The following is a 19,866-nucleotide window of genomic DNA, read 5'->3' as shown; positions in this document are numbered from 1 at the left end:
TTTTGCTTCGCTTGGCACATGTGAAAAAAAGCAGAGAAGGCGATCCGAAAAGAATCATTTCTTCAACTGTTTAATTGCAGTCTGGCTGGCTGGCTGCCTGGCTTTTGCATTTAATTACTTTGTTTATGGCCCCGGCAGCAACAATAAAACTTCAATTTATGTGTGTGTTCTCTTTGGCACCCAACCCCCACTCCGCCGGCCTTCGCCTTTTCCCCCGCTGAAGTCGAATTCCAATGCACAAATTGACAGGCATCCCCCCAGCCATCCATCCAGAGCAGCCCCCCGCCCAACTCCTTCCCCTTTTCGCTGGCCTTTGTTATGTAAACAACGCGAACTTTATATTTTTTGTGTCGACGCTGCAATACTAAAACCAACTTAACTCAACTCGCCGCCCTGCCACCCAAAAAATACAAAAAACATGTGGAAAAGAAAGGGAAAACCACCCACAATTCGCATTCTAACTGAAGGGAAAAGTTTTCCTTGCACAAATAACTCGACTTCTGCGACTCAACTCGCTTTGAATGCTTTGCAATTTCCGCTCTTCTAAATTTGTTGAAAATATTTTTACCCCGTGGAAACTCCCGGCCCCCCCTGGAAAAGCGGGGAAAACTTTTCTGCTGTGCGGACCAGTAGGAGTACGAGCAACACCAACAACGGCAACGACAACGGGGCAACAGCAACCCATGACTGACTGCCCAACCTTGCGTAATATTTTAATAAATTTTGTCGCCAGGCATTGGGCGCCCCCACTGGAGCGAGCGGGACAGATAGCGGGGGTGCGAGCGAGAGGGCGCACACAATAGCAACTCTGATTGCTGCCACTAACCTTTGTCCGATTTCCGTTTCCACTTGCCGCGCCTGTTGTGCGGCGCCTGCGTCCTAATTAAAAACGCAGGCAAAAAGTAGGATAAAGCCGGCCAAAGTGCGTCGAACCTGTCAAGCAAAAAACGAAAAACACCGAAAGAAACGGGACAGTAATTATAAATACACCGATAAAAAAGGGGGGTTCGCTATGATGAAACTCCGCATTAAGTCACCTGATTTCGAGAGCATTATGTCCAGAATTCACAAGTATTTATTGCATTTGAGATTTTAACCACAGCCAATTTTTGGTCACTGTATTTCTATTAGGTTTTAAAATTAAAATACCCAAAGTACTTGATTTTCTATGTAAATAAATTTTAACATGTTTTCATTTCATTTCATTTAAAATCGCAGTTTAAAAAGAGTGGGTTTCTAATGTGACTAGCAATTGCACTGATTTCAAAACTAACAGTTTAATGTACTGAAATAATTTTATCATATCATCATAATAAATATAATAGTTGTAATCCCCATGTAATCTGGAGTTAACTGGAGTTATCATATAGATGAATACCCCTAACCTTTTTGATTTCGTTATATATAGGCAGAACCTATTTATTTAGTTCAGATTTCATAGCTCACAATGTTTTGCTATATATGTTTGGCATATATATATGGCAATTACCAATTCCCATCCTTTTGGTTCTCCCTGTGCAAGGATCAGGTACCTAGCAGGACAAGGCCTGTCAGTTGATTCCTGCGACAGAGTGGAGGAGTGCGCACCGGCGGAATTTCCATGTCAAAGCAGATTTTCTAACTGATTTCATGTCCAGCGATTTGAAGCGCTCAACAATTCCTAGTTTGCCGGCATACCGCTCGCTCCGATGTCCTGCTCCTGCTCCTGCTCCTGCTCCTAGTCCGCCCCCCTCCCTATGCCCTGGCCTTATGATGATGGCTGATGGCGTTGGCGGCGGCGCCCACTGATGTGGTAATAAACACCCCTTGTGCAGTCTAATGGACCGTAATTAACTCGTGCGTCGACTGAGGCAGCGGCTGCGACTGCGCCAGCGACGTCGTCGTTGTACAAGCGATGAATAATAATTTTTTGCCAAAGCCACAGAGCCGTAGAGCCGTAGAGCCAACGTCCAATCCGTGGACAACAACAGGACCCACTGGGACGGACCACCGAACCCCATAGCCAGAGACCCCTGGCACAGTGGTAACGATTGCCGATTTAATGGCCAATCATTTTCGGGGCCTGATCGCCGGCCATTCGCATCGCATTTACATATGTAACTAGCTGGCCAGCGGGCGAACACACTGTCCATATCCCAGATCCCAGATGGTGGAAATTACTTATCGCCTGTCATTTCGGGTAATCGCTGTCCCACATATTAGGTTCGATTATGAGGCAATCTTTATGTCCGCAGCAAGTTGTTGATTATGTGCCGAGTTGATCTGTGTGCGAGTACTGTCGAGCGATTTCAGGATGAGATATGAGTGGTTTTATTGCAGAGCAACAGATGTCAAGGAAACTGAGATGGTAATTTACCAGATTTATGTGCTGCATTTTTAGGCTACGCATATATTATGCTTACTGTAGTCTTAACAGGGCCAAACGTTGCTTCAATATAACAAATGTGTCGGTGTTATTTATATGTTAATTGCAATGCCATTTACATGTTTATTTTCGATGGATCAAGCTAGACAATAACCAAAAAAACAGGGGCAAAATTGCTTTTTAGAAGCATTTGCTAGGCTTTTTGTGTGACTGCTGAGATGGCAATTAAGCCGAAGGGAGTTTTATGACCCAATTAAAATATTCGAATTTTATAGATATGACATCTGTATATCAGGCTTCGTTAAGTACCTATTTATAATGTTGATATAAATTTGCATTATTATTGAGCTGTTAAAGATATACTAAGTTATATTTGGATGGCCATGTGATTTGGTGTATATAATTTATAACGCCACTTGTGGTTATTTTCCGCTCCTTGGAAACCCTTTTCAGAAAAGAACTCCTACTCATTGAGTTTCAGAAAGCACCGCGTCATCATCCTTTTCGGAGACAATTACCTCTCCTGGTGGAACCGATTCTTACCATTGTACCCGAGGCTCCAGATTGCCATTGTTGTTGCTGCTGGTCAGGGTGTTGCTGCTGCTGCTGCTGCTGTTGTTTGCGTGACGGATATTGCCTTGTCACTTGCATGTACGAGAAATGTTAAAACGTGGAGCCGCTTGGCTTGGGTTTCATCGGCTTTTGCCTTTTTTCCTAGCTCCCAGCTCCCGGCTCGCAGCTCCTTTCCCCTTCGCATTGGTCCACTCGGGCAGGTCCTCCGTTGCCTCCGCCCCTCGGTTGTTACCCCTTTTTTCGAGCGGCGACCGCAGCAACCGCAGAGCGGCAATCAACGCACAGCACCAACAACATCAACAACAGCAGCAACAGCAGCAACACCAACAGGCAGTGAGTTTTTGTACCGTTCGAAAGTTGTGCTAAAATTTAATTAATTTCGCAATTTGCCTAGACGCTGTCGATTGTAGATTGTCAATTGCAGGCTCGTCGAACAATTTCTATCTTTTTCGAAAGAGCCCCCTTCGACACCAACCATCTATCCATGGTAGAATTGCGCTTTTTGTGTTGCTCCACTACGGCTGCCGAAAAATTATGATGATTGCCATCATCATCATCATCGTGGTCGTCATACCGCTCGCTGCACTGCCTGCACGTAATACCCATAGACGTACTCCTCGTAATGCCCCACACTAAGCGCGGGGCGTGGCAAATGGGCGGCGATTTAGCCATGGTCATTATAAATACCAATTTAATGAGCGCAACATATGCAACGGGCACAATCCAGGGGCGCTGGCGACTGGGGACGGCGAAAAGGGGGTGCTGCAGCGGACGTTTAATGCGATTACATGGCAGCGGCACATTTGTCATCGGGGGTAGAGTAACGGGCGTACACTGAGCCAAATTCGAAATGGACGGGGATTAATCACCGCGATAATTCAATAAGAAATTATAAATGGCTTGGCTGTGCATAAGTTGTGTTTAAATTTCATTTGATGTCCCATTTTTATTATTATTTATTATTTTGAAAATATTAAGAGCGGTTATATGTTTGTTTTTATTCCATATTGATTTATAGAATGGGTTAAGCCTTTAACATTGGCCATTAATTATTTCGAAGAGGAATATTTAAGTATATATTGATAAATGTCGAATTCCTTTAAGTAATTATATTATTTTTGGTAGGATGTTGTTTCCATTTTCTGCAAGTGAATAAAGTTTTGCTCGAATTTTACTGCATGTTACTCTATGATTTATGTAAGTTTTGTTCATTAACGATGTTATGTTATGTCGCACGTTTTTATGGGCAGATTTTCCAGCAGATTAAAGGCATGTTTCTTTTGAAGAGATTAATAGGCAGTTTATGAAAGTTGCAACGACTGAAAAGTGATAAGTGGCGCCCAATAATGACTTAATCCGTGAAATAGCTGCCCTAATAGGCGCATATTTGCGGCAAGTGCAGTGGCCCCCTGTGAACTTCAACTTCAACTGCAACTTCAACCTGCAAACTTGCAGCAGAATCAGCATCTGCGGCCGTGTGTCAGCTTAAACAAATCAAGTCAAATTATTGCAATGCTAAACAACAAGCAGGAGAAGCAGAGGCAGAAGAATCTGTGGCAAAAGAGCCAACGAAACGAAATGTAACGAAGCAAAACAAAATGAAACTGGCGTACCAGCCGCAAGGTTTCGCATCCGTAAGATAGATTTTGCTACTGCAGATGCTACTGCCACGCCAATTGCATGGCCACCGTGCATAACTCCAGCTGGATTGTCTCTGGTCGGGGGACCGGGGGTCTGGAGTCTGGGCTCTGGAATCTGGGGTCTGGAGTCCCTATTCCATGGTTTTAGTCCGGCATGCGGGCCACTGCAGTAGCAGTAGCAGCAGCGCAGCGGTGGAAATGCCAGTGAGAGGAGCACCAGTCGCCGCTCATTAAGTGCCACTCTACGACAGTTGTCGCTAATGCCGCCGCATCGTCCGGGCTCCCGGCTCCCGGCTCCTGGTCCCCTCATCGAGTCAACGTAAATTTGCAAATATTTGCTGGAATCGGACGAGAGCAAGTGCCACCATGTGAAGCTGCTCTGCTGCTGCTGCAGAAGGGCAGTAAAATTCCTAGAATTTTTACCCAGTGCGCGCGGGACCTAAGCTTAAATGAGTGTTAGACGAGAGAAGGGGCTCTGCAAACACTACATCTGCTCCTCATCCACCATAGCCCAGCCCGCCCTTTACGAAAGTGCATGGCCCTCGAGATCCCTGAAGAAGTTTGGCACTTTAAATGCCAAATGCCAGCCGGGAAACCACTCTTCACTCTCTGCTCTCCACACTCCACACTCCACTAATCCAGCCAGGGCCAGAGTCCATCATTCCCCAAACAGTCCAATGCAATTATCCCCGCCTTGCAAAACCCACCTGAGGCTATCGGCGAATCTCTTTTTCATTTCCTTTATGGCCAACCGCATATGGTATGGCCCATAGCATATAGTTAGTGCCGCTCCCCGCCCCTTTCTGGAAAATTTCCAACAATTGTCATATTATACTTTCGGGTTCTATTCACTTGGTTCGCTCCATTGTCCTGCTGCATTCACGGGGCCACTCCCTGGTTTCCCTTTTGATAACCATGTCGGCGAAGGGCGCCACTTGCACCCTGTGTACCTGCAGCTGCAACATGGATGATTCGACGGCGAGGAGTGCTCGAAACATATGGGAAATCTGTGGCAATGTGGTTGGAGGAGAAATGAAAATGGGTATTATTAAGTGGACTGCCTCAAAAATAGAAGACAGTATAAATCATTGCCTAATGTGGAGCATACTTTTGAAATCAATACTACTCACTGTCTCGCTAAACTTAATATCCAATCATCCCCAGTTCCCGAGAATCACTTATTCGGATCACATTCTGTGGAGTTTTTGAGTAATTTGATCACTCCCCAACATTTTATTTTGAGCCGGGTGGCCACCGAATCGGGGTCACCTTTTAGGGGTGTCTTTAATGTGATGGCTCTGCTATTTGAGGTCACCTCTTTAAAGTTTTCGCTTTTCCTTGATCAATTTTATAAGCAGCTAATTGGGTCTTTCTTTTCGTTATGGAGGTCAGGTTAGATCAATTTTTTAATGGGCTCTCCTTCTTTTTGGTCCCACCGCACATGAGAACATTTGGGTTAGTTGACAGCCAAGTGTGAGAACTTTTTATGGCCTCCACAGGGGGCACCACAAAGAATGGAATATATTTACCACTTAGGATGGGATGACCCCATCGAGGGGAGATGAAGTTTAGCCATTTGGCGGTAGAGGTGTCACCACTTGACGGGGTCGCCCCAGAAATGGGGTCACCCAACAGGCATTTTTCAAACATTTAAAGGTGTCAGCTCACTTGACTTGGCCAAAAAAAAGACAACGAGAAAGAACATTCCAATCCATGCCGAAATAAGAAAACATCCCTGACTCTTGAGCAACCCTCGCTTGGACTAGGATCAAAACTGCCGGGGTTCTCCCTTCGAAGCAGGGCGGTTAATGACCATTCATTGTCTTACCTGACCCACTTGTTCCTGTTCCACTGCCTCCCGAGTTACGGAGCTGCTTTGAGCTCGGTGAGTCAGAGTCTTGAGGTATAATTTGTATTTAAAATGCAACAAACCATAATTTTAAAGTCGCCGCTGTGCGTGCAGTTTGTCAAAAAGAGCAGGAGGACGATGATGAAGAGCGGGCAACCTGCGGTGCCGAAGACTGAAACGGAATGAAATTATTAAGTATTTGCCTGCGCCGGTCGGCAGTTGGAGGAACAAAGGCCAAAGCTTTTAAATATTTAATAAGTATACAAAAGTGGAGGTGGGAACCGGGAGAGAAGGGACATTCGCCTGTTGTTGAGTCATGTCAATTGACTGACTGAGTGCCCCGCTGAGCCGAGGGAAATGGATGTGGACGCGGCAGTGGGAATGGGCATGGAAGTGGAATCAATACCATGGATGGCCGCCTGCAGGGTTCCCGAGTACTTGTAAGGATATACACACACTGGCTCGCTCTCTCTGACGTACTAACGGTGACAATAAATGAGTAAAAATGACTTCAACGAAACGAAAATGAAACGACAGACCGACTGACGGACGGACGAAATCTGTCATCAACACGCCGCCAGTCCGCCAGTGAAGAGCAGAAGATACGAACTGAACCTGGATACGAGGAGGCCCTCGCTCAGATACCCACGCCACGCACACCCATGCGACAGCCATGAAATTTGATACGATGCGTGTGCGTCAGTTGGAGTGAAAACGAGTGGAGTGGGCGCTCTCGATGGGCAGAAGGACACAGCACACAGGACGGACCGAAGAAATTTCCATTTAATAATAGCAGTCGCCTGCTCTTGGGTGTTTTCCAAAAATCGTATTTAAAACTTGTAAATACACGAGGAACAAGGTTTAAGCACTTTAAGAGGCTACAACAGAGGTACTATACCGAATTGTGAGACCAAACTAATTTTAGCGACTCATTAACAGAATTATTAAGCGAAATTAAAAAGTTTAACCATAGTGTTTCCCCTGAATCCTTTCTCTATAACATAATTGAGGATGGATGTAAATTCTTGAGAACCTAAAAGTCAGTTACAGTTCCATGTTACATTTATGATTCTTTTAGATGCTATTTACCAGTTAAACGTTTCAAAAAATCTGTCATAAACAGAGCTGTATTTAAAGTATATTTTGCACAATCGTGATCCCTTGCAGCCCAGCCAATGTGCACAGTTTTGATAATAATGTAACATAAATTTAAATGGGGTTAAGACCATCGGCATTTATGGTAAGTTCCCACAACGATGGGCTGTTGTGTTTGTGAATAACAAAAAATAATAGCCGCCGGGCATTAAAAGTGCCTTCTAAATATATCAAACTCCACCAGGCATCGATCCAGAGTATGAAAGAGGGTGGTTCGATGCGTTATGACCGGCCAGATTAATAGAGCTCCAAATTTTTATTTGTTTTGCTGCGTCTGCCAGTCCTCCAAGATATTTACTTTACGCTCCGTCTAAGAATTAATAAGAAATAACGTGATTTATGTTCTGCCATGGGCGTTGGTGGGGGCTAAACTTCCGCTTTATTGGCCAGACATATGACGGAATGACAGTACTTTGTGGTTATGTTTCATTTATGCTGTTGTTTTTATTGAGCCTGGCAAAATATGAACCATTGATGGCTTTTTATTGTTATTACCAGATAAACTGCGGGGCTCCCCTGCTTTTGCAAAGTTAAACATGATTTTAGTGTGTTGTTTTTGCCACAAGGAGGGAGAAGTATGATGGTTTTTGGTGTAATCGAGATTTTCATTGGGCTATTTCTTAGGTTATGATATAGGGACGCTTTGTTAGGATATTAATTCGAGACTTTATGAATTTTTCTTGATGATTTGTATACCTTCCCAGCGAGATTGCACATACTTTAGGGCTATAATTTAAAAGTATATATCCCTAGTCCCGTCTTTCCACGTTTTCACTCGTCAACCTTTTGACTCCAGGGGCAACTCTCGTGGCTGGTGAAATTTACAACCTTACCTGTCCTAATCCCGGTGATGCAGCATGCTCGCAGCAACATATTTCACTTCTCCCGGCTGGAGAACAATGCGAAGGCTTTTAGGGGCAACGAGGAAGACGCTCCGCTCCGGTCTGGTTTGGCCGGGTCTACCTGACCCGAAATGCGGAAAACAAAAGCCGAGATGAAAACAAAACTACATCGCAGAAGAGCTCAACTGCAACACGCATTGCACCTGGGATTCGGATGGGATGGAATGGGATTGGGCAGGGGATCGGGCTGGGTGGACCTAGCTGGCGCGCACACGCCTCACATTCTCCCTTTCGGTTTTTATGGATTTGTGAAACATTTTATAACTTTTTTACATGGAAATGATGTGTGTATGCGAGTGCCGCAGGTGGGGCTGTTTATTGTGGTAACCTCGAAAACAAGTTGAAACCGGAGACACCGGGCGACAAACTAAATAATGCCCGAGCTTTGTATTTGTCCATTTCGATGATGAGCCCACACAGTCGAGATAAAGATAAATACGAGATAAATGAAGATTGCGTTTCGGCACTCGAGGCGCCATTGTAATAATAAAGCCACCAAAAAAAAGAAAAAAATAATAATAAAATCCAAGCCTAAATCAAATAGAGCATAATCTGCTGATGGGGACTGGCTGGGTTGTACACTTGATCGTCATCATCACTTGTTGGGGGCAGATCAAGAAAACGAAAACGAATGCGTGGCACAAATTGAATCTGATTGTTCAAGTAGTCGGGTCTGGGTCTCTGCATCCGTATCTGTATCTGTATCAAATGTAAATCAGAGGCTACGAGCATCCCCTTCCTCCCCCTGCAATCGCCTTATTCAAATTCAACTCAAAAACAGCTGCTACACTTCATTACCATAAGGTTCGCCTTGAATAGCCCTCCCAATCACCTCCAGATCCCGAGCCCTCCCCTCTCGCCGGGCATGCAATTTGATGTGTGATTATGCCTTTTTGTCGCTTATCAAAATGAAAATTCAAATTCAACTATAACAGCACATTGTTTACAACGCCCCCGAACCCCTTCGTGGACCCTGAAAGCAGCCAAACAAAACCCGAACCCGAACCCAAACCCAATCAGAGCAGCAGCAGCAGCAACATCAACGGCAGCCACACTTGGAGAGCTGCAAAAGTGACACTTCTAAGAGATTAAAGTGACATGTAGTGGTCCGTATTTTCAGGCTCTACGGCGACGGATAGCGACGGACTGTCTGACGAAGAGCTGCCGCCTCTCTGCCGACACCTTCCAGCACTCGAAAGTGGGGAAAGTTGAGGGACAGGCCAGGGGAGTTGCGAGTCGAGTACGAGTATTTGTTGGGCTCTATGCATAGATTAATAAATTATAAGCCGCTTCTCTGAATGGAGTCGCTCTGATTACACTCACAGAAAATGGGTGAACAGAGCTTACGCCCTCTTGACAAAGAAAATTCGAGGGGAGACTGGGTGTGCCAGAAGCCGGAATTGTGCCCAGTTTTTATTCAGATTAATCAAAGGGGTTGCTGTGGAACTTCCTATTTCATAGGTAAATTCTCTGAAAATAGAACTGACGAATGATCTCAACTGGAAGGTCAAGTTTGATAAGAGTTCTGAGAAATATTTTTTTGCCATATTCTCTTTGATCAATCGACGGAGATGGTAATTTAAAGTGATCGATTTAAATGATATTTAAACTACTGATCAATTTAAATAAAATATATTAGACTGACGGCATTTTTTGCTTTTGATGACATTTTAATTGATTTTTTATTTTTGAAAACCAATGAAATCGGTGGACATTGAAATTATTCAACACAAGTCGCAATTGAAAATTAGTTTTTGCTTGATCACCAATGCTATACGATGGGTCCGAAGCTCAAGCTACTGCTCCATTTCTTGCTGGCCCTACAACTGGTCAGTGGAGTAAGTAGATCTGCTTTAAGTAAGCTAAAAACGTCTTGTCAAAGATAAACTTATATTTTAGGCGTCTTCTCTGGTCGAGTTCAAGAATATAAAGTGCGAGGCAGTGGATAAGGAGTTTTGCACTTTCGAATATTGCCATATGAAATCTGTCAACCGGACTTACAAATACATATCGCTTAGAGCGAAATTGTTTAAACTGCCCGTCACCAATGCCAAGGTATGCGGCAGGATAAGTTCTTTTGTTCTCGCAAATCTCTAAAATTGTAGCTTAGGTCAACGGCGCACTTTACCAACGACTCAATGGATACAAGCCCTTTCTCTACAATATAACCGTGGATTGCTGTTTATTTTTAAAGAATCAGAAGTCCAATCCTGTTGCTAGTTTCTTTTACGACTCATTTAAAGGATTTTCAAACCTAAATCACTCATGTCCCTACAACGTAAGTAGACAATTGTGAAATGAGATGGGATAATTTGATAAATTATATTTTCCTAGCATGACATTGTGCTGGATAAACTAACTGCAGAGTCTGTGAATCATCGCGTGACCAATATTCTACCTTTCCCGGAGGGGGAATACATGTTAAATTTCAACTGGATGGTTTACGGCAGCAGCCGAGCAGTTTTTAAAATATATTTTGCCCTAACTTGATTGTTATATAGCTACTGTATAACTAGTTGATAAAAAGCATAGAACTCTTTTCAAATCTGAAATGAATAAAGTAACCGGGAATATGAGTTGGTTTTTAAAGAAAACTTTTCTTTCTTGGGTTTCTCGCGGTGCACCTTTCGCTACCCTGCTCGCTTTCTTTTCCACTCAACTCCTGGGGGAAAACGACAGTCAGTCCCCTGAGCATATGTACGCCTCCGTTCCGTCCCCTTGGATCCACTCCATCCATCTGATTTTCCTCCGCCGCCCCCGCTTCAGAATGCGGACGTCGACGTGGATGTGAATGTGAATGTGGAGCAATTAATGTTTGTGTTTTGTCATTTCAAGCCCGACATTGGCCCGCTGCCCCTTCCATTTTCCCCTTGACAGGGATGCTGTTTTTGTTGTTCTTACATTTTATGCGCATAATTAAGTCGGTGTATCCGTAAAAGTATGCGACACTTCCGGCTTGGACAACTGCCGAGCAGAGTCCCTTTGGAACTGTGCTTTGACTGCTTTTTCCTCTGATTTTATTATTATTTCTCTTGGCTACGACTTTTCATTGTAATACAATTCATTGGGCATTGAGCACTGGACCTCGGAACTCTTTCTTTCCGACATGTTCTTCTGCCTGACATTCTTGGGGAGGGGGTGGGAAATAAAGAAGCTGCGGAAATGCCGAAGCACGAAGGAGGAGGAGAGGAAAGATCATCATCGTGGAGAATCGCTGAGAAGGAAATTGGGAAAATATTTTGATGTGCTGTAAATTGCCGATTACATCGCCAGTCCACCAGTGCCATATCAAAGATACAATCTCGATTATCTACGCTTGAAATTATCATTTACATTTGACAGATCTTTCCTGTGCTCCCAGCCGTAATTGATATCTGTTTTTGTTTTTTCTTTCCCAACGATAATTATCGTTTAGAACCTCTGTGTAGTATAATTATGGGTCCCTTTGACAGTCCGTCTCTGTTTTATTTCTGTTTTCAGCATTTTATAGATCCATAATCGCTGGATACTTGAGCTCTAATTGAGGGTCTCATGTCTGGGCATAGGCATTGGCTGGCCCACAAAGCTGTCCATGTTTTTGGGTGAACCTGTTTTAGGGAGTGGGCACCAATTCCGAATAGTTGTCTGGCTCCTCATCTCCAGCTCCATCTGATATATTGATTGTTTGCACTTTGTTTTGCCGTTTCTGCTTTGTCAACAGTTTCCCCGTATTTATTGTGATTTTTTTTCTGTTCCCATTGATTAAGACCCCCGACATTTACTCCATCTGCAGCTCGACATGTTTGACTTTGGGCCACGCTGACTCCAGCTTAATCCCTCGGTGGGCGGAGCGGGAGAACTTTGATATGGCTTATCTCTCTGTACCCGAGATGGGAGGAGGAGTACCCCGGCGGAGCAAGAGATTTTGACACATGTCATAGGCAATGGACAAACAGAGTCCACCTCCCCAAGAGGGACTAACTCGCCACTCCACTCGTGTAAGCCACAAAAAAACAAATCACTTGAGGGCAACCCCTCCATCTGCCCAGCTCCCCGGCTCCCCGGCTCCCCGGCTCCCCGGCTCCCCAGTGGCATTATTTGAATTAAGTGCATACTTAAGCGTAATTTATTGGAAAATCCACAAGAGCCTCCGGGCGGCTCTCGGCGGATTGAGCTGCTGGGCGCCTCCTCCATCTACCATAAATCTATTGTTTCAGTTGGTGCGAGGTCGCGTCATTAATCTGCAGACGACTCTCTTAGTCCAGTCTGAGATTGCTGAGGAGCAAATGACATTCTATCCATGTGTCTCGGGTTTATTTGCCCTGCCTGGCTCTATTTGAATAGTTCCCTGGCAAAAGTCTCAGTCTTATCTCTTAAATGTCAGACCAAATGGCAGTAAAAAGAGTGAAAAGTGTGGAGATGGGGATGCAGATTGGGAGGAAAAATCGTTAGAATTTGTGGTACCATGTGCGGTGGGTGGGTGTTGTCTTTTGGGTTGGGACTCATGCGAACGACATCGATTTCATTTAATATGCCAAGTGCCCATTGGAAAACCATGTTAAAATAATCATTTGCATTAAAATAATCATTTCTGCTGATAATGGTGCATAAATGGAATGATTATCAAATCACAAAATTGGGCCAAAAGGAAAATTTAATTTGGTTCATCACATATTTTAATTACCTCCAAATAAGTATTTGCGCCGAAATCTAAATTATTTATTTAACGAGAAAATGTGGCTGAAATTATAAACTGGTTGCAATATTTGGCCAGCATTGATTGTCAAATATTCGAAACATTTCCGGTTAGATATTAGTTTAGAATTTCTGCTAATGTGCATTATACCACAAATTCAAATTGGAAACTGGCCTGTTTTCCATTTGCCCATTTAATTTGCAAACACAAATCACTTTCTGGTTATAACTCTCCACCAAATTGATATTGAGTGCTTTGGATTCTTCTTGGTATCAAATTATTGCTGTTTTCCTGGCTTAGCTTAATTCGTTGGCACTCTAGACCAACCTCGTCCACGGGCAATTTCCAGTTTTAGTTGGGCCTCGGAAAGCCGGCTTCTTACTTCTGAGCCTCCGTCCACTCCCCGGATTCTTAGGCTGCCACATCTTGGGCACAAGAAGAACGAGTTATTGGCATGCATTGAATTTGCTTCGGAATTTGTTGGGTTGTGGGGGCCAAAGGGTCTGGGGACTGGGGACTGGGGATTGGGGCCGCAGGAGGAGTAGTCGAGCAAAAGAGTAGACAATCAGTGGCATGTATAGAATTTCACTGATTTATGTTTCATATGAGCCGACTATGAGGCAGAGATTCCCTCAAGGCAGGGGCAAGGCATAGCCGGGCGATGAGCAGGATGAGCTGCAGGATGGAGGAGCAAATCCTCCGGCCGGGTGACAATGCAGTGATTACATCTTTTGAGCATATATGTACAATATTCACAAGCACACACACTCCCCCGCAATTTCCGTGATGTGAAAGGCATGCCTTTGCTGCCGTTCAAAAAATATTTCCTCCAGAGTTTCAGAGCTCCAGCGGAGGAGATGGGAGCAGGGGTTCTGCTGGCTATATGATAAATTTTTGATTAAAGGCCCCCATGCCTGCTCTTGATAGGTTCTCTTCTGCGTACACTCTCATGTGTGTATAATATGCATTCCGTTTGTATGGAAAGCTTTCTCAAATTACGTTTGACATTCAATTGAGTTTAAGTTGATTGCCAGTTAAGTGAAACAGAGGAAGATTTATAGATATATGTGTATATAGCGGAGGGAAAGCGATTTTTGACAGCCCAGCGCTGATTACTCCAGTTATCCAATAACCGAAAATTCCCCTTGGCAGCCGGGGAATCGGGGAATCAATCGCGGCTGTCATTTATCCAAATGTTAATTTAAACAATTAATATCAGAGGCAACGAGCGAGCGGCATGGAGAGCCTTAAACATGTCAATTTGCAAATTAAGTACACAACATGACAGACCAGCAGCGGCGAAAGAGATGGCACGTAGGCTCGCGAAAGAGAGGGCAGACCACATTTCTCGTACAGGGCCAAATATAGATCGAATCTGAATCTGAGCAGTTAGCCTGGGGAATGCAAATGAAGACTGGCACTTGAGAGGGCAGAAGAATCCGAACGGGACAGCAGCCGAGGGTCATTAGAAGCAACCAGAGATTTAATTGGGCCAGAGTGCTCTTAAATATGATTTGTGAGTTCCCCAGAGGAATCGAAAGGCGGAAGCCCAGAGATTACAGATGCGAGTAATTAACAGATGAGCTTCCAGATAGCACAGTTTCTCAGTTCTGGTAGGTTAGGGCAATATAGTAATTTTAAATGGAACTAAGTCAACATTGCCCTGGGCAAAGAAGCAGGCCAAAGTGATCTTAAATATGAGTTATGGACCCATTAAACTAGACTAGTTTCAAGAAGTCATAAGTTCTTGTTTTTAGTTGGGAAAATTATTGAATAAACTTGTAACTGACAAATATTTTTCAAGGACTGAAAAGAGTTCTACATGAATTTAAGCACCTCGCATTGTAATCATTCAAAAACGAAATGTTTACTCAAAAGAAAACTCTTTTTCGATACTCCCGTGTTTACTTGTTGATAGGGAATTTCCCCCTAAGAAAAACACACCATATGCCATCCAAACAACTGATAATTGTAGTTTTCTGGAGGTGATTAGTGGTCGTTGCTACCGCTCACTCCGACAGGTGTTTCAGGGGATGGTTTTTCCTCCAAAAAAATACAAGAATAAAAAAAGAGAGGAGCTAATTTGTGACCAGGCAATATATCATGGTGCTGTAGACGACAGTACCTCGAACTTCTGCCACTCAACTTCTCCTTCATACATATAAGTAGTTTTAAGTAAAATAAATATACACCGCAAAGCGCATAGAAACTATATTTAAACGCTCAGTCAATGGCAATTTCCTGCCTTTGCCGTTGCCGTTGCCTTTGCCGATAGTGATGCCTTGCCGAATTTATAGATAATTTTTCATGATTTTCCCGACACGTTTCCCAATCTCTCGTTGCAGATGTGCCCAGCAGGTCGCTGCGATGCCTTCGAGCTGCTGCCGGCGATGCTGATGATGATGAAGTTGCTGCCGCTCTCGGTCCGCCCTAGCTGCTGACAGCCAAGTGCAGTATCCGAAAGATACCAGATAGCATTTGCGAGAGATACCCGAAACAAAGGAAAGGAAAAGTGCATTTCCTGCTGCTACCTAAGGTCTGCCTACAGCGCCGGATTCTACCTACGACTTCGGTGGGGAGTTGAAAAAGAGAGTAACTCGCCGTAGGTACTCGCTACTCGATACTTTTTCGACCGCTCGACGATACCCAACATCATCTGCCGGCCGCTCAGTCCGGTGAAGAAGCGCGTTCGCGACGGCTGCAAAAGAACATACCGCCGTACCGCCGTAGGAATATTGTAGAAAAGGCGGACAATCAACCTACCCATTCCATCGCCCCCAAGCAAAAGGATTAACAGTGAAACCCAGTGGAGTGAAAGTGCCGGCGAACGCATCATCAATCCTTTTTCCCTTCCCCTGCCCCATAGCCCCCTTAAATATTTGTCCAGTGGTGATTGCTGTTGACAAAGTGGATTGGCATTCGGGGGACACTTTCAATTAGGCACGTTGCCGCTGCTTCATAAATGTGCCACAATGGCCACGCCGTCCAGGACGACGTCGATGCCACCACCCTTCCGGCTGCGCCTGCAGCTCTGGCTACTGATACCCTCAATCCTGCTGCTCCTGCGCCATGATGCGCTCGTCCACGCGGAACCGTACTCCGGCGGATTCGGCAGCTCAGCGGTGTCCAGCGGCGGCCTGGGGTCAGTGGGCATCCACATACCCGGCGGCGGAGTGGGCGTCATCACGGAGGCCCGCTGCCCAAGGGTCTGCTCCTGCACGGGATTAAATGTGGACTGCTCGCACCGAGGACTCACCGCTGTGCCCAGGAAAATCTCAGCGGACGTGGAGCGACTGTGAGTATAAATCAAGACAAATTGAAGCGAAATGGAAGTACCCTTTAAAGGGCTTGGGGGTTATATCATTGATAGATTACTGGAAATACTTCAGGTTATAACTTTATTACTCAGTTAGAAATCAAGGTTACTGGCTCCATAAAAACCCCTTATTGATTGCTACTTAAAAACCACTTTGAGTTTCAATTGTGAATGCTATATTCACTTTATTCAGCTTTGCTATTCAATTACCACTCCCCGACTCAAATGCAGACATAAATCAATATTAAATTCACAATTATATTGAAATTCCATTATGCAAACAATCTGAGCAGAACCAACAAAAAGACACTTCCCCCATGGGACAACAAAGACTTCCGCTAAGGCCCTCGCCAATAGCACCATAATGGCATATCGATACCTAGCCATTTCGATTCGTTTAGTTAGGATCTCCATTCGGATACTTCCTTCATCTCCTGCTCCCTGGACAGCGACTGCATGACAAATTCCAATTATGGAATGCCCTTTCCTGCGCCATTTGCCCGTTGTCCGTTGCCAATTGTTCAAACATTGAGCACACTCTATTAAAATAATAAAGCCGGACCCGGGCGCACACGCCCTCCGCTGGCCGGGATTGTTCCGATTCCCGATATGTATTTATTTAAAAATCAGCATAGGCAAACAACAGCAGTTCAGGGTAGTTGAATGTTGGATTGCCGGGCTGTTGGATTGCTGGACCTTTGGTGTGGGGAAATAAATAAAGCCGTGACTATGTCGTCGTGTCGATAGCGATAAGGAAAAGGGGGTCCCCAGGGCCTGGAGGTTCCAGAACCAGAACCAGGACCAGGACCAACCAGGCCCCAAGCCAACTTGGAGTGGCGGCAAAAAGTGAGCTGTTCCTTTGCGAGCTGCTTACATTAAATCGCCATTAAGTTTATTAATTGTCGCCGAAGGAGCCGCATAAGCGCATCAGTGGCCAGGCCGCAATAATTGTTGCATGTTGCATGGGGCTGAATGCATTAAGCCAATGTGGCTGCGACTGCGGCCATTCCGACTCCGATTCCATGCCCACTTCCACTTCCATTTCCATCTGCATCTCCGTCTCTGTCCATCGCTCACAGTCGCCACATAAATTAACGCGCCGGCAATTAGCAAGTGTATGCAAAATACCACCTCCTCTGGCCGACGGCCACCTCCTCCGCCTGCTCCCCCTGCTCCTCCTGCTCCACCTCTCAACTCCAACCTCAGCGGCCTCAAAAGCCTGCTGTCGTGGCTGCAGTTTTTCTACATAAATTAATAACAGATATCAGCGGCGGCGGCAGTGGCAGCATTAACGTTATGGCATTATAGCCCAGTTATAAGCAGTCGGCCAACTCGGCTCGTTGCAACTCGGCTGGCTCAGGGACACATTTGGCTGCTGCTGCTGCTGCTGTTGTTTGCACTCTTTTATTTTTCGCATTTATTCGTTTTAATGCTGAAAACAGAGAGTAATATAAAACACAGAAACAGCAACAGCAAAAGCAACAGAATCGAGCAGAGTGTGAGCCAACAGAAACAGAAAACATATCAACATGCACGACATATTTGCATTTTAAAATAGAGAACCGAACGGGGCACGATATAGTATAGTGTATACCGTTCACAGGGTGCCTCAGGGCCCTGGGACCTAGTATATATGTCCCATACTTTGAGTGACATTCCATTGGGAGAGACGAGATCCCTATTCCGGGTGTCAGAGTGCGCCGGAGAATGTGTCAAGAGTCTTAAGTAGAGCTTAGCCGGGGCGGGAAAAGAGCGAGAAACAAAGTATACCAACAGCCAGCCAGGTGAGGATGTGACGGAAAGGCTCTTGGGGGAATTATGATTTCAACAGATTATATATGAAAGCGGGGGCATTAATTCCCAAAGCCATCGGGGGAGACTCTAAAGGTGAAAAATACTTTTGTTTCATTGAAATTGAATACAGACGAGTCGCTCTAAGTCGCATTGTCTATGGCACGTATGAGTTTAAGTGAATTACATAGCTCAAATTTCTTCAGCACGTTTGAGAGTTTTATTTGAAAAAGAAACTCATTCAAGAGTTATGTTCCTAGCTTAATAATTCTAAAAACTATTGATCATAAGTCTCGTTAAAGTGTCTGGATAAAAAAGACAGACTGTAGGCATCAGAGACTTTGATATTTTGCCAGGGCCTAGGTTACCCTAATTCCTCTTGATCCTAGTTCAAGTCTAGCAAATTCGATTTGTATAGGTTATGTGCAAATAAAATGGTTTCATGGATTAAATGGTTTCCGAGCACTAAGCCTAGCCTTGAGGCACCCTGGTGCCGAACCTTCTAACCCGGCACCCGAGCATACATCAAATATTGAACATGCCCACAACTATTGGGCCTGTCAATGTGCACCGAACGGGAGATGGGGATACATGGAGGAGCCCGAACAAAAAACAATGCCAAATGCAAACTGGGGCTCTGGCAAATTGTGTTCCCCGCCGCCCAGCCCCCTTTCCGAGCGAATGCCCCGCTCATGTCATTGCCATTTAATTACAAAGCCCCCGGGCGGAGAAAGACCCCGAAGAGAAGAGCCGGAATAGAAGAGTTCTAAGTTCTAAGCTGACAGGCTGCCAGTCACCCACACAGTTGATTCAATTGACACGACAGCATTTTTGCATATCTAATTTGTGGAAAAGGGGGTCTTGGGTCTCGGTTCTTGGTAGGTTGGTTGGAGGGTAGGAGGAGGGCTTGGGGTTACGAGGCGGTGGCCCTTCACACCTGAGAACGACTAATTTATAGCTGAGGTAGCAGTGGCAGCTGCTTTTGATGTTTCTCTCTGTTCTTCGGTTGCTCGGCTCTTTTGGTTCCGAAAAGGAAGAAGGGCACCACCTGGTTCCACACCACAGAAGAGCGAGCCCCAAGATGGCATCTAATTGGCAGCGGAGGGCGAAAACCAACAAAAGCCTTTTATATCGGGCCCCACACGCATCTAATGAAGTTAAATGCTTAATTATAAGCCAGGGAAAACGGCAAAAATTATGCATACTGCCCTGCCATTCCAACCAAAAGTGATTTAAACAAATTACATAAAAGCCAGCGCCAGAAGCGTTTGAAAAATGTTTGGCAATTAGACGGCGACGAGCAAGACTTTTGTTTTTATTTCTACACCAACAAAAGCAAAACAAGGCATATTGAAAATCTTTATCGACTATCTAATGTGGCTGGTGGTACAGAGTCAGAAAAACCTTTGATATTAACGATTGTAAAAAATGGTTGGAGGTGCAAAGAAACTAACGACCGTAATAGAAATTTGGAAACTTAAAGATTACCCAACTGTTGATGGTAATAAAAGTTTTCGAATTGATAAGCCATCATAAACACAAGATATCGTGGTGGATTTTTCCCCGTGTAGTCTCTATGGTCGGTCGGCTGTAATCAGTG

The 19,866-nt window shown here is 44.8% G+C and overlaps 2 protein-coding genes across 2 annotated transcripts in view; both read left to right on the top strand.

The window, feature by feature from the left end:
• LOC108030079 (protein slit) overlaps positions 1-19,866 on the top strand; it is a 54,479-nt gene that overhangs the window by 16,432 nt on the left and 18,181 nt on the right. Inside the window, 1 exon segment of the mRNA XM_017102692.3 lies at positions 15,505-16,454. Within this exon segment, the coding sequence (XP_016958181.2) occupies positions 16,132-16,454 (323 nt within the window). The 5' untranslated portion in view covers positions 15,505-16,131.
• LOC108030080 (uncharacterized) lies at positions 10,255-10,974 on the top strand. Its single transcript, XM_017102697.3, has 4 exons — positions 10,255-10,322; positions 10,384-10,539; positions 10,595-10,762; positions 10,819-10,974. The coding sequence occupies exons 1-4, from the start codon at positions 10,263-10,265 to the stop codon at positions 10,972-10,974; spliced, it is 540 nt and encodes a 179-aa protein (XP_016958186.1). The 5' UTR covers positions 10,255-10,262.

The sequence above is a fragment of the Drosophila biarmipes genome, chromosome 2R (genome assembly GCF_025231255.1).
Source record: "Drosophila biarmipes strain raj3 chromosome 2R, RU_DBia_V1.1, whole genome shotgun sequence".
NCBI lineage: Eukaryota > Metazoa > Arthropoda > Insecta > Diptera > Drosophilidae > Drosophila > Drosophila biarmipes.
Note: the sequence above shows the minus strand (reverse complement) of the source record. Positions and strands in the feature narration are given on the sequence as shown.

Excerpts from the sequence above, each read along its gene's own strand:
- LOC108030080 (XM_017102697.3), top strand. The coding sequence starts at position 10,263 with ATGGGTCCGAAGCTCAAGCTACTGCTCCATTTCTTGCTGGCCCTACAA. Across the intron at positions 10,323-10,383 it reads CCCTACAACTGGTCAGTGGA|GCGTCTTCTCTGGTCGAGTT; the intron begins GTAAGTAGATCT and ends CTTATATTTTAG. Across the intron at positions 10,763-10,818 it reads ATCACTCATGTCCCTACAAC|CATGACATTGTGCTGGATAA; the intron begins GTAAGTAGACAA and ends ATATTTTCCTAG.